Source organism: Petaurus breviceps, unplaced genomic scaffold, assembly GCF_028583685.1.
Source record: "Petaurus breviceps papuanus isolate PSGF00001 unplaced genomic scaffold, PetGlider_PUasm1.0 118, whole genome shotgun sequence".
NCBI classification, from domain to species: domain Eukaryota; kingdom Metazoa; phylum Chordata; class Mammalia; order Diprotodontia; family Petauridae; genus Petaurus; species Petaurus breviceps.
The window spans coordinates 8953841-8969024 of record NW_027185616.1 but is presented as its reverse complement, the minus strand read 5'-3'; the positions used below and the strand labels follow the sequence as shown (position 1 = coordinate 8969024).

Sequence of the window (15184 nt, the reverse complement as noted above, 5' to 3'; positions counted from 1 at the left end):
TCAGGTTCACCAGAAGAGTGCAAAATAAAGTCCATTGTGACATCAGTCAATCGACAAGCATGTATGGGTCAGGGTCTGGAGACACAAAGAAAGGCAAAAAACAGCGCTTTCTCTCAATTAGCTCAAGGTCCAACGAGGGAGGTAACATGGAGATGGCTTTGTACAAACAAAATACAGATGGGAAAAGTTTTAGGTAATCAGGAGAGGGAAGGCACAAGTATTAAAATGCATCAGGGAAGGCTTCTTGTCAAAGGTGGGGTTTTAGTTGAGACTTAAAGGAAGCCAAAGACTTCTCTCCATCTCCTGACATCCAGAGGGGAAGGTCACTACCAGCTGGGAATGAAGGAGAAGTTGGTAGCACTAGCCCAATGTCTGATACCTAAATATATGTTTGGAGACAGGGACTAGACGTGTTATTTCATTGGTTTAGGTGGCTCTTGGATAAGGGAACTCTCTCTGCTAATACATATTGTCACCTTGTCTGCAACATTTAATTTTAGAAAATTGCCTAGAATACTGAGAGGTTGAGTGACTTGCCCAGGGTCACACATCCAGTATGCGTCAGAGGCAGGAGCTGAACCTATGTGTTTCTGTCTCCAAGGCCAACATTTGTTGTTGTTCAGTGGTTTTAGTCAAGTCTGACTCTTTGTAACCTCATTGGGGGTTTTCTTGGCGAAGAAGCTGGAGTGGTTTGCCATTTCCTTCTCCAGCTCATTCTACAGATGAGGAAACTGAGGCAAGCAGGGTTAAGTGACTTACCCTGTGTCCTACAGCTAGTTAAGTGTCTGAGGCCAGATTTGAACTCAAGAAGATGAGTCTTCCTGACTGGGCTTGGCTCTCTATCCTAGCTATCCAACATAGAAGGTGCTTAATGAGATGCGATATGGCATATTGTAGAGAGCACTGGATTTGGAGTCAGGAGACCTGGTTCTGTGTGACTAGGTATAAGATAAGTAAGAGGTGTTCTCTCTGGATCTGAGTTTCTTTTACTATGAAATACAGATGATAGTAACAATGCTGCCAAAATGCATTGCAAGCCTGAAAACACTATCTACATGTTGATTGTTTTTAATTATTATTCTGTGTGTGTTTTATTGGACAGCTAGGTGGTGCAGTGGGTGGTGTGCCAGGCCTGGAGTCAGGAAGACTAATTTTCCTGAGTTCAAATCTGACTTTAGACACTTACTAGCTGTGTGACCCTGGGCAAGTCACTTAACCCTGTTGGCCTCAGTTTCTCATCTGTAAAACAAGCTAGAGAAAGAAATGGCAAACCACTTCAGTATCTTTGCCAAGAAAACCCCAAATGGGGACATGAAGAGTTAAGCATGCCTAGAAAACAACTGAACAACAGAAAATATGTTTTATATCTATTTATCTGTCTACATCTTGTTTTTCCCCTCGTAGAATGTAAACAAATTCTTTGAAGGCAGAGACTGTTTTGTTTCTTGTCCTTGTAATGACAGAACCTAATATTGTGCCTAGCACATAGTAGGTATTAAGTAAATTAGTACTGAGTTAAATTGAATAGGATAGTAGCTACGTGAATGGGGGAAACAAAGAGAAATACAGGTTTCATGGAGATAGAATCAACAGGATTTGGCAACTGATTGTATGGGGGGAGGCTGTTGAGGAGAGTGTGGGTCAGAATGAAGAGTTGAGGAGGTGAACCTGGGGGATGGAAGGATTGTGGTATGGTCAGCAGACTTAGGGATATTTGAAGAAGGGATGAATTTAGGGGGAATGATCATAGGTTCTGTTTTGGACATGTTACATTTGAGGTATTGATGGGACGTCTAGTTGGACATAGCTAACAGGCATTTGGCAATTTGGGATTGAGTTCCACAGAGAGAACAAAGTTGGATTTGTGAGTAATCTGGGTAGAAAAGATAGAGTCAAGAGAGAAAAGGTAGAAAAAGAAGAGAAAAGGACTTAGGACAATGCATTGAGATGGACACCCATTTAGGGACTGGAGATGGATGATGATTCAGCAAAGCAGACTGTAAAGGAGTGGTCGGAAAAGAGTCATGTCATGAAATCAATGACAAAGAATTAGCAAGAGGAGAGATATTTTTCTGTATCAAAAGCTGTAAATAAGTCAAATTCCACCGTTGGTTTTTTAAAGTGTGAACAGGCCTGATATGTTTGTAAGTAGTGAGGGAGGAGCTAATAAATAGGGGAAAACTGAAGAGAAGGAGGGAATGATGAAAAAGCCAAGTTGCCGGAGAAGATGAGATGAAGCAAAATCAAAAGCACAAATAGAGGTGTTGGTCTGGGAAAGGAGGACTGTGAACAGAAAGTGACATAACGTGGTTTAGAGCTATGTAGTGAATGAGAAGTGGGCACTGGGATTTTTATTTTATTTTATTCTTTTTTTTTAGTATAATAGGTGTCAAGACCTGCTGAGAGGAAGAGAAGACAGAATGTTATAGGGAGGGAGAGAGGAGAGAAAGAAAGAGAGGGAAGGAGAGAAAAAGAGAGAGGAGGAGGAGGAAAAGAAGAAGATGATAATGATGATTTAGGGGAGCTATTTCAAGAAGTGCCATAGTTGTGTGACTTGAAGCAGTGCTCAACAGTATAGGAGATATGCAGATAGCAAGAGTAATCCAGGCATGGGGTTTGACAAGTGGTGAGGGAGTGAGGCATCCATGGGAAGACAATGGCATACGGTTACATTTGTCAACCTTGGGGAGATTTGTAACTAGAAATTGGAAAGCCCAAAGAGAATAGAACACATGAGTGCTCAGACCAACTTTGTAATTCATGATTATGTGATACAAGTAATTAAGTCACATTCCATTGAGTGGGAGGATAGACCTCAAGACACAAGATCCTTGTGGGTAGATACCCTAAGACCCTGAAACACAAGCCCTAGGAGGGAGGATATCCCCAAACACTAAAGACAAGCAGAACGGGGCCATGCCAGGGAGAAGCTAACCTATGGTGCCAGCTCTGGAGGGAGGAAACATGCCATCAGGTAACTAACTTACTATTTAACTGATTATTCTTGCTAACTAGATGTCAAGTTCAGTTGCTTCTGGGCTATCAAATTTCAAGGGTTCTCAAAATGTAAATTTGACCATTTTAAAATCGCAAAATCTTTCAAAATTGTTAAACTATTTTATTTTGTTACATTTTGGTGCCCTAGGACAAAGCTTAAGTTGTTCCAGTGCCAGTTCTAACCAAGCTTATGAAGAGGGGAAAGGAAAGGGGAGCAAGTGTGTGGGGAACAGGAAAAGAGGAGGGGACCTGAGGGTCATGGAAATAAGTATTAGGTGGGAAATAGATAGAAGGTAATGAACAGAGAGAGGAATTTCAGAGTTCAGGATCAGGGAGGTAACACAGTCACCTTCATCAGTGACAGTGAAATCTAAGATGTGACAGTATCCGAGTATGGCTAAAATGGAGAGAAGATATAGGTGATGGGAGCTAAAGAAGTAGCACCATGGGTGTGTGTGTGTGTGTGTGTGTGTGTGTGTGCACGTGTGTGTGCATGTGCGTGTGTGTAAGGGTATATAAAGGTATAAGCATAAGGCCTGGGGTGGATATGAAGATGGTCATCCAAGTGCTGTAATCCTTGAAGAAGGAAGGGGAGTGAGCTGGAAGCTGGAACATTGCAACAAGGATGTGAATTAGGCGATACAGACAGACAAAAAGAACCTCAAAGTAAATGAATGGCTAAGTGATGGGCAAAGGAGGTGTTCTCCAAGGGACAGTGAGGAGCAAAGCGTTTGGAACCTCCTCCTAACTTAGTGTCTTGGGGCCATCAGAAAAGGAGTTCCTTACCTGGAGAACTTCTCCTACCCCTCTGTGCGGCATTGAGCAGTCACACTGTCTGTTTCCCACAGGGCACCTCGGCATCCTCATTGATGCTGCCACGTTCAGGCTCCACCTGAGGGACAAGCACGTGTTGGGGAATGGCAGCACGCACAGCGTGACCTGTGTGATGATTCAGAATGGCACTCAGGTCATCCCTGAGGAGCTTAAGCTGAGGGCGCAGCTACAGACCCAGCCCGATGGCTATCGTGCCCATGCTTCCTTTCATGCAGATGAGACCATTTTGTCCCTGGGCACAGCCTGCTTCGTAGCTCCAGGGCACAGGCAGCTCTCTGCCAATCTGGCCCACAACAGTAGCACTTTAAGAAATTCAGGTAGGGAAGGCAGAAAGTGCTCTGACCCTACACTGGGGATGGATTGGGATTAGGGTGGGGGAGAAGGGCGGCTACACTCTCCCAAGCTCCTGTTTGCTTCATGAAAATCCAACCAAGTCTCCACTATCCAAGGTCACGGAAGACACAGTTGTAAAAGGATCCCACAGACTGACTAAAAGTTCTTTTCTCCTCCTCCTTCAACCCCCACATAGCTCTTGAGGAAATGGCTGAGTTTTTTTAATCATCTCATCATCTCTATTTCTCCTATCTCTATGTGTGTCTCTTACCATCCAGGACTACCCACTAATGGAGAGATTCTGTTCTCCCATACCTACCTTGCTCCCAACCACAGGCTGACCCTGGGGCTGCAGAGCAATGGAGGCCATATTGATGCTGCATTCAGGGTAGAAGTACCTTCTGGGGAATTCCCAGAAGCTCGGATCACTGCCAACTTGAGCCACAATGTCGAAAACTTCAGGCAGCTCGGTATCCCCTTTTTGGTTGAAGGAGACTGTTATTACCAAGTGAGTCATTACTTAATGTGGGGTCTTATTTGACAAGGATGTCTGAGAGTGGGTGAGGAGGAGGAGGCATGGCAAGGGCAGATGTAAAACGCTTGACTGATCTCAAATCCCTCTTAACACCTAGAACTTTTTCCTAACAGTACACTACAACAGGTCAGCTCTCACGCCAGACTGTGGAGTTTTTCAATGACCTTCCTAATTATTACAGTTGAGAGGGTGGCAAAGAAAAAGAGGTCTGTTAGTCCTGGTGAGGTGTGAGCCTCTGAGTAGGGCAACAATCACAGATCCAGGATAAGGTCCTTGGCTTTGTAGATTTAGAAACTTGGTTTTATAATTTCACCCAGGAGTAATCAGACTGGGGTGCCCACTAGCAAATTAGAGTGCCAGTTTGTTAATTTCCCATGGGATTTGAGAGGTACTGTTACATAGTGGATAGAAAACCAGTCTTGGCATTAGGGAGACCTTGATTCCAGACCTGCATCTGAAACATATCAGCTTTGTGACCTTAGGTAAGTCAATGAATCTGTTTGTGTCCCAAACACCTTCACTGCAAAACAGTTACCTCTTTTGGTAGATGAAATTTCCTTGCTGGAAGTTCCCTCTGCCAGTAAAATCATAGGCATAGTCCAAAAAATAATTACCATGGGAGATTTATGTGGCAAGATCATTTAAAAGTTATTTGGAAAGTAGGTAGGGCATTAAATTAGAGAGACTTGATTATGATATAAAGAGTACTTGACTTGGTTCCCAGGAGTTCTGCTACTTACTACTTGAATGACCTTAAACAAGTAATTTTCTCTATAGTTTGTTTATCTATAAAATTAGGGAATTAGGCTAAAATAACTCTCAGTCCCAAAATGCCACTCACTAGATATTCTTAAGACATATTTCTACCAAATTGTGGTAGTTTGTCCAATTACCCTTGTGTATATTTCTAAGATAACTATCACTGATTGTAAGTGAGGCACCATGGTAGTGAGCTGTCATAAAGAATAGAGTATTGGATTTGGAGTAAAAAAGATCTGAATTCAAATTCTGCCTCAGAGTGTGTCACTTTAAAAAAACATATAGTATTTTACCTTTTTCTTAATTACATGTAAAGGTAATTTTTAACATTCATTTAAAAAATTTTTGAGTTCCAAATTTTCTCCCTCGTTTCCTCATCTCCACCCTCCCTAAGATGGTAAACAATTGGATATAAGTTATGTATGTGTGATCATGCAAAACATTTCCTAGTGGGTTGTGAAAGATGAAATAGAGCAAAGGGGGAAAAACAGGATAAAAATGTAGTGAAAAATAGTATGCTTCGATCTATATTCAGACTTTATTGGTTTTTTCTGGAGGTGGATAGCATTTTTCATCATGAAACCTTTGGAAATATCTTGGCTTATTGTATTTTTGGGAATAGCTAAGTCATTTCAGTTGATTGTTGTACAATGTTGCTGTTACTGTGTACAATGTTCTCCTGGTTCTGCTCATTTCACTTTGTATCTGTTCACATAAGTCCAGGTTTTTTGGAGAGAATTATGCTTGTCATTTCTTGTTTCTTTTTGGAGGGGGAAAGGTAGGGCAATTGGGGTTAAGTGACTTGCCCAAGGCCACATGCCTAGTTTTGTGTTAAGTGTCTGAGGCCAGATTTGAACTCAGGTTCTCCTGACTCCAGGACCGGTGATCTATTCAGTGCACCACCTAGCCACCCCTGCTTGTCATTTCTTATAGCATAATGGTATTCCATCACAATCATGTACAGCAACTTGTTCAGCCATTCCTTAATGGATGGACATTCCCTCAATTCCCAGTTCTTTGCCAAAAGAGCTTCTATAAATATAGGTCTTTTTCCCTTTTTTTTTTTTTTTTATCTCTTTGGGATAAAGATCTAGTCGTTCTATTGCTTGGTAAAAGGTACCCTAGATGTTCCTAAGAGATATTTCCACCAAATTGTTGCAGCTTGTCCCATTACCCTTTTGCATTCTGGGCATGATTCTAAGATAATTGTCACTGATTATGAGGGAGGCATCATAGCAGTGAGATGTCATAGAGGATAGTGTTGGATTTGGAGCAAGAAAGATTTGAATTCAAATTCTGCCTCAGATACTTACTAGCTTGTGATCCTGGGTGAGTCACTTAACCTCATGAGTTTCCTCATCTGTAAAATGGGGATAATAATGGCACCTACCTCCCTGGATTGTTGTGGGGGTCAAATGAGATAATAATTTTAAAGTGCTTAGCACCGGTGCCTGACACACAGTAAGCTCTATATAAATGCTTGTTATTGTCTGTAGAATGAGAATCATAATAGCACCACCCTCATAGTGCTATTGTGAAGATCAAACTGACAGTAGCTATTGTTTTTGTTATGTGGTACAGGGGAAAATTACCCGGAGTTAGAGGATGTATGCTCAAAACCTGTCTCTGATACTACCTGTCAACCTGTCTGACCTCTTTGGGCCTCTGTTCTTTTTTTTGTTTTTTGCTTTTTGGAGGGGGGAAGGTAGGGCAATTGGGTTTAAGTGACTTGCCCAAGGTCACATAGCTAGTTTTGTGTTTGTGTTAAGTGTCTGAGGCTGGATTTGAACTCAGGTTCTCCTGACTCCAGGGCCAGTGCTCTATTCACTGCACCACGTAGGTGCTCCTTGGGCCTCAGTTCTGTCATTTGTAAAAATGAAGGGGGAGGGAGTTGGATTAGATGGTGTCTGAGGCCCATTCTACCTCCACGATCCCATGACTTCTCTGGGCCTCCATTCCTCATTTGGAAAAGGGGGAGGGGCAAAGGAAGAAGGGAGGAAGCTGACTAGACAGCCTCCAAGCCCCTTTCCTCTCTCCATCTATGATCCCAAGATATTATGTAAAAACAAAACCAATGGGCTTGCAGTCAGATCCGAGCTTGAGTTTCAACACTGCTGCCCACCGACACACACTGCTATGGAATGTTGAAGGTTGTGTTATTGCAGATAAAAGAAAACATAAATAATTCTAACATAAATTTTACTGACCCGGCACACGTAGTATGGTTCATGTGGTTTTTGACAAATAAACAAAGGCTGTCTATTATCCACATGCACTAAACTTCAGAGCTCTGTCAGATTTGGAACTCAAAGTTCAACGAGAATGCTCAAGCCACCCTCTCCCTCCTTGGGTGTTGCCAGTTTAAACATTCAGAGTGCCAGGATTCCTCTGGCAAAGAATACTGTGCTGTGAGGAGAAAAACATGCTGGAGAAATACTAGCTACCTCTTCGTGCACCAGCTTGCTCATCTGTAAAATGGGGATAGTAACAATGAAGTTACTCTGTGCTTTGAGGGGATAGTGTAAGGATCGGATGTATGCAAAGGGCTTTGCTAAACAATAATAGCTGGCATTTGTACGGTGCTTTAAGGTTTAAAAAACTCCATGTAATATCTATAAATGTGAGCTGTCTTTGTGTTTTCCCTCCCAGAAGCGTGCATGTTTTGAGGAGGAGATATATATTCCCGGGGTTGGAATTTTAAGCCCAGCAGTAGTATGGTGGGAGAGGTACACTGGGATCTGGGACCCTTTCCTTTATCCTTCAAAGCTTAATGACAGTCTGGGCAAAGGCCTGGTCTGGATCATTGTCACTTAATCTTTAAATACTGAATTGAGAGCTGAAGGGGCAGATCTTCCTCTTCCATCAGTGTGGGACACAACACCAAAGGAAACAGGAGATTATCAGCTGCATGTGAATAAGAGACTGTATCTGTTGCAACATGTCAACCTGTCTCTGGTTCTGCTGGTGGCAGGAAATAGGGAAGGGATGAGCCCCTGGGGAGTAAGATTATTTCCTTCCCTTGGGCCTCTCTTCCAGCTCCCAGAATGAAACACAGGGCTAGAGAGTATATATGTATGTGGGGGATTGAGACAGGGCATCTCCACTGAGAAAAAGTACACTAGGTTCTTGTATTTTGTCCTTTATTTTAGAAGACATGGTGATGCCTTGATTTGTGCATGTATTGGATTTAAGGGAGACAGAGTTGTGCAAAGTTGTTGGCCTCATTCTTTCTTTCTGGAGTGTTGAAGTTCAGTGGCAAGAAAAAAGTCAAGACAATTGGCGATGGCCCATTTGGATGTCTGGTCAGGCTCTAACCTCTCCACAGCACCTGCTTCCACTGTCTTCATGGCTGTTGGCAAAGATTGTTCTCATCTGTCCATTCCCCTGGGCAGGTCTTCCCATGCTCAGGATAGACATCCCTCTAACTTACTGATGGGTTTGAGGCCTGTAGGTTACTTTCAACCTGGGTTATCCCAACTGCAGAGATGGTTTATGGGGTATGGTCACTGAGTATGCTACATCTTAACACTTGGTTAAAGAAGCAGCCAGCAACCTGGGGAGAAAGGGGCAGAGCAGGCCTGATTCCTCCCCTAAGAGAATCTGGAAAGTGACTTACTGGGTTGTAGGCAGAATCCAGTCTCACTGAAATCTCAATCTCACAGATTCAGAGCTGGAAGGCACCTTAGAGGTCATGGTCTCACAATAGTCTGCCTTCTTCATTTTGCAGATGGGGTAACTAAGGCACAGAAAGTTTAAGTTACTTGTCCAGTAATATACAACTGAGTGTCTGAGATAGGATTTTAAAAGCCTAGGTCTTCCTGACTCTTATCTACTATATCTTGATGCCTCTCCAATCACTTGGCCTTGTGGGGCCTCTCCCTTTCCACCCCAGTACAATGATATCCTCTTATCATATTCACAGTCCAAGGCTGGCTTAACACTAGAATGTCTCATATTCCTCGTCTGCCTTCACTTTCTGTCCTCACCTTTCTCTGCATTGTCCTTCCCCTGATCCTTTCAAATACCCAGTATTCCTTGATCCTAACTTTGTTGAAATATCCTGTCAGCAAAGGATCTGGTATGTATTATTAACAATTCAGCATGAATTTAAGTCACCTGGGCTCCTCTCCTAGGAGCATTTGAATTTTAAACGTAATTTCTTGGTCTAGATCAAAGATCTCTTTAAAGAAATTTTAAGTGGGCAAGATATTTTGGGGACCTTACCTCTATCCCTAAAAATGACAGTATGAGGGTAATTGACAGATCAGTGAGTTAGGGGAATGTCTCCCTCAAACACGTGAAGACTTCTGCTGGTGGAGTGGGTGGATGAGAACATGTTCTCCTGGCCATGAAGGCAGCAGAAGCAAGCACTGTGGAGGACTTAGAGCCTGGGCAGGCATAGAAGAGGCCAAGGCCATTCACTGCATTCTGGGCCATCTCCAGTCATCTTGACTTTTGTCTCACCACTAGACTTCCATGTTTCAGAAGAGACAGTGGGGCTGATGACTTTGTGCAACTGCCTCACTTAAATCTAATTCATGCACAAGTCAGGACATCACCCTGTGATGTCACTGATCCTCTTCAAAAACAAAGGATGAACAACCACCATCACAAAAATGACAGCTTATGGATAAATGTTACTCCTCGTGAGGTCTGAGCCAGAATGCCTGGTGATGAAGAAGATGAAGAAGAGGAATCTGATTGAGATACTACCAAACTGAGGAGGCTCTGCATGGCTTTCTGGCTCTGGTTGGAGGATCCCGTTTTTGGGCAGTGTTTTATGCTTTTCAAAACCTGTCCACATCACTAATAATAATAATGAGGAGGAGGATAATAAGCATTTATACAGTACCTACTGTGTGCTAGGCACAAGCTTTTATACAGCACCTACTATATGCTAGGTACTGTGGTTATGTATTTTACAAATATCATCTCATTTTTCCCCTTACAATCTTATAAAGTAGGCAGAGCAGGCATATTTATTTTCATTTTGTAGATGAAATTAAGCCAGAACACCCCAAGAAATGAAATAGCTTGGTCAAAGTAGCCCAATGAGGTCGTAGTGGGGCTGGGAAATTTTCTATAGTGGACAATATTTACTCCACCCCTCTCCTTATTTTGGCAGCTGGGCAATATAGTGGATATAGTACTGGACTGGACTTTAGGAAGACCTCAATTCAAATCCTGCCTTAGAGACCTATTACCTGTATGACCCTGGGCAAGTCACTTAACTCATCTGTGCCTTAGTTTTCTAATCTGTAAAGTGTTGGGCTCTTTCTTTCCGCCCCCAAGGCTCTTTCTAGTTCTAAATATATGATCCCATAATAGCTAGTACTTATATAACACTTAAAGGTTTACAAAGTACTTTTATCACTTCATTTCATCTATTCCCAATGGGGAAGGCTCTGTTATTATCCTCATTTTACAGACAAGGAAACTGAGCCACAGAGAAGAGAAGCAAATGACTCTTCTCACACATTAACTGTGTGTGGGAAGCAGAATTTGAACTCAGGCCTTCCTGACTCCAAGTTCAGTGTTTTTTCTACTATACCACTAGTTTCTTTTTTGAAAAATTAATTAATTAATTTTTAGTTTTCAATATTCATTTCCATAAGATTTTGATTTTCAAATTTTCTCTCCCTCCCTCTTTTCCCCCCTCCCCAAAACTGCATGCAATCTGATACAGGTTCTACTTATGCATTCATATTAAATATATTTTCACACTAGTCATGATGTAGAGAAGAATTAGACCTAATGGGAAGAACCAAGAGAAAGAAGAAACAAAATGAAACAAAAAGAGAGCAAATAGCATGCTTCCATCCGCATTCAGACTCCATACTTCTTTCCCTGCATGTGCATAGCATTTTCCATTGTGAGTCTTTTGGAGTTATCTCAGAGCCTTGCATTGCTGAGAAGAGCTAAGTCCATCAAAGTTGGTTACCCCATAGTGTGGCTGTTACTGTGTACAGTGTTCTCTTGGTTCTGCTCACTTCACTCAGCATCAGTTCATGTAAGTCTTTCCAGGTTTTTCTGAAGTCTGCCTGCTCGTCATTTCTTATAGGGCAATAGTATTCCATTACATTCATATGCCACAACTTGTTCAGGCTTTCCCCAACGGATGGGCATATACCACCAACTTCTTACCTTTAGCTGCTGCTCTCTTGTGGCCCAGGGTCAAGGTCTGAGGGACATCCAATCTCATTGTCTAGAACTCTGGCTCCAGGCTGGTGGCTGGCGTGAAGGCTGGCTTGGACGGGGAACACATTCGCGTGGCGCTGGAAAGGAGGAAAAGTGGAAGCCATTCAGAGAACGTGGTTCTAGGGCTACAGCACAGCGTGCCTGGCCTTCTTGGTGTGGTGCCCTCCCAGCTCCAGGTAAGCAGGCCAAGGGTAAGTGAAGCCCTATTCTTCATAGCAGCAGCCCTTCCCCTTAATTTATATCTGGTAAAGCCCCTTCTAAGAATCATGTTTTTAAACAGTTGAAGAAAATACTCATTTTCAATTGGAGGTTAGTGAAAATAAAATGTAATTTTTTTTTCCTGTCCAAGTTCACAGAGCCCCTGAAATCTATCCATGGATCCCTAAGGCTCTGTGAATTTCAGGTTAAGAACCCCTACCTGATGGCCTCTCCTTGGTGTTTGTAAATCACTTGTTGGGAAAAACAAGATGGGCGATTGCTATTACTTTTGAGTGGGGTCCTCCGGGTCACAGAAGAGGGGAGGACCCTTCTCCGCTCCTGCCCAGAGATGCCTCCATCCTTCCAATGTTTAATTGTGCCTCCTGGGTCCTACAGGTCAACTGCAGCGGCGACGCCTCCTCCAGTCAGCTGTCTGGCCACTGCAGTGGGGATGTCTCCCGCCAGCCATTTGAGGTACAGACTTCCTTGTCCACCATGGGCTTCCGTAGATGTGGTGCAGTGAGGTTCACCTTCTGCGGGGATAGCCTGAGTGCAGGAGGCTGCCACAGGAGAGGACATGGCCATGAGGTCACGGGAGGGTTGGTGCACACATTCTCCTACCTCCCCAAAGATGTGAAGGTCAAAGCCTTGCTCAGGGGTCAGCCTGGTAGGCTGAAGGCCAGGCTAAACCTGACTGCAGAGGGACAGGGGATCCATACCCACTTAGATGTTCAAAACACATCAGGGTTCAAAAAGTGCACAGTGGCTTCCTCCATGAGGGAAGAAGCCGATATGCTATCCATCAACCACACAGCAGACATGCAGAGGCTCCCCACGCTGTGTGGCCATGGATTTGAAGGGCATGTTCATGCCTCCCTTGACAGGCGAAGTGTGCTGCTCTCAGCAAGGACTCACTGGCAGGGCTGGGGCATTGCCAAGGTCATGTTACTCCAGGTTCTATCCCAGAAAAAGAAACCACAGGGCCTAGACAGGAGGTGGTCATTGACATTACACTCAAAAGCAAAAAACAGAAAGATTAAGGGCAGCGTGGAAGTTCAGAGAAACCAAGATTCTTTCCACACAAGCGGGTTTATCTGGCTGCTGGACCATGGGGCCAGGATGAATTGGACTTGGGAGCATCAGTGGAGACAGCTGAAGACCCTCCCTGTGCCTTCAAGCCTCCAGCTGGTGGGGTGGGTGACCTATGGCCCAACTTTGCTAGTTAGCAAGGCCCGAGTCACTGTGGAAGGTCAGTCACTGAGAGTGGAACTGCTGACATCCTGGGGGAAGAAGACAGAGCTGAAGGCGCTGCTTCATCACACCATCCTGAGCTGGCTGCAGACTGGCATTCCCAAGAGAAATCGGCTCCATGGAACAGCCCAGCTTGGGGGTCGGGCAGACCTGAGCCTGGAGCTGCTGAGTGGAGCCTGCAGGGTGTCCGGTGTGGGGCGGCGAGAGAGGAGGCAGCCCGGGCAGTGGGAGCTGGCTCTCCGTGGTCACTGTCCCTACTTTCAGGTAGAGAGGAACATGTTCGTCCCAGGGAAGGACATGTTTCAAGCTGCTTTGGCTCTTGCATGCCTCTGGGCGTGGGCTCAGTGATGCCTGTGGCACACTAATCTTGAAGCAGGCAGGAGGTCCAGAAAGATACTGGGGGTGGAGATTTGGTCCCTTTCAAAGTTAATCAAGCAAAGGAGAAGTTTGGGGAAGAAGAAGACAGAAACTGAGGCAAGGAAAGGGGCTAAGCCACATAGGCCTTGGGCTATAATTGGCTCTGTGATCTTCCATCCTGATAAGGCTTTATTAAGTACCTACCATGATCCAGAAGTGATGGCGTGTGTGTGTGTGTGTGTGTGTGTGTGTGGTGGGGGCGAGGAGACAAACCCCTAAAACAGTCCCTTCACTTTGAGAAATGTCCATTCTCCCTGAGGATGGAAGGGGAGAATTCTTCCTCTATTATCTGTATGGGTAATTTCTAATTCTGGAATTTAGCGATGGAACCCCATATAGCTTCATGGACTTTGGTCTTAAAATCAAGCATAGAAGGGAGCTTTGAGGTCACATATTCCATTAATTTTATGGTTGAGGACACATAAGCCAAGAGAGGGTTCGTGTTTTACCCTGGGTCACACAGGTATTAAATGGCAGAGGAACTGAGTTCTTCTGACTCCAAAATCAGTGATCTTTCCACTGAGGGAAAAGATACTGTTTTGTAGCAATAATAGTTAATAATAATAGCTAGCATTTACATAGTACTTTAAGATTTGTAAGGTGTTTTATTTATATTAGCTCTTTTGATTCTTACATCAACCATATGAGGTAGGTACTATTATTATACCATTTTTTTTTGCTTTGTTTTTTGGAGGGGGGCAGGCTAGGCAATTGGGGTTAAGTGACTTGCCCAAGGTCACTCAGCTAGTAAGTGTTAAGTGTCTGAGGTCAGATTTGAACTCAGGTCCTCCTGACTCCAAGGCTGGTGCTCTATTCACTGTGCCACCTAGCCTCCCCTATACCATTTTAACAAAGGAAGAAACTGAAGGTGAGGAAGATTAGTAGATTCCTCTGGGTCATACAGGTAGAAAGTGTCTGAGACAGGATTTTTTGTTGCCAAGTCCAGCATTGTAGCCACCATCTCCCTTAGTTGAAAGACAAGAGAGATCTGAGATAGAGAACCCTGGATAGAGAGTCAAGAGACATGAATTTGAATCCCTGTTATGCCTTTAGTTGTATGACCTTGGACAAGTCATTTATCCTCTCTGGGCCTCAGTTTCTTCATCTGTAAAATGAATGATTCGAATTAGATGGCCTCTGAGACCCCTTCCTGTTCTAAATCTAAAAATGTGTTGGGACTGCAATCCCCTTTATACCTATTAACATTTTGAGTTTATGATTCTAGTTCATCCCCTTGCCTTCATGCAGGCTTGCAGCAAAGCCAGAAAAGAAAAACTGGGCCTATTCTTACTAGAAGTTAGACAGAATGCTTTAAAGAAATCAGCATACCTTGCCTTGCCTTTTCTCTTCCCTTCTTAGTGTTCCTTTACCTTCTAATCTGGGGATCTGATTTGTGGTCGAATCTTAAATATGTTTACCATACACATTGTCCATGGTTTGACGGTGTCTCTCTCTACTTCCTTATCTTCTCTGAAACTTTGACCAACCTTCTCTTCTCTACATTAAGTAGTCTCAATTTTATTTCTTTTTTTATTATGTTTTTTTTCAACTAACAAGTCTTTACTTTCTCTCCCTCCGCCTCCCCAACTTGAAAAAGAAAAAAAGAAAAACCTTGTAACTATGTAAGGCATAGTCAAGCAAAATAAATTCCTACATTAGCCA

At 43.5% G+C, this 15184-nt stretch overlaps 1 protein-coding gene across 1 annotated transcript in view; it reads left to right on the top strand.

Annotated features, from left to right (window-relative positions):
• LOC138160939 (uncharacterized) overlaps positions 1 to 15184 on the top strand; it is a 183445-nt gene that overhangs the window by 87042 nt on the left and 81219 nt on the right. Inside the window, exons 39-42 of the mRNA XM_069087743.1 lie at positions 3846 to 4148; positions 4443 to 4672; positions 11668 to 11832; positions 12251 to 13369. Of these exons, the coding sequence (XP_068943844.1) occupies positions 3846 to 4148; positions 4443 to 4672; positions 11668 to 11832; positions 12251 to 13369 (1817 nt within the window). The remainder of the gene's footprint in view (positions 1 to 3845; positions 4149 to 4442; positions 4673 to 11667; positions 11833 to 12250; positions 13370 to 15184) is intronic.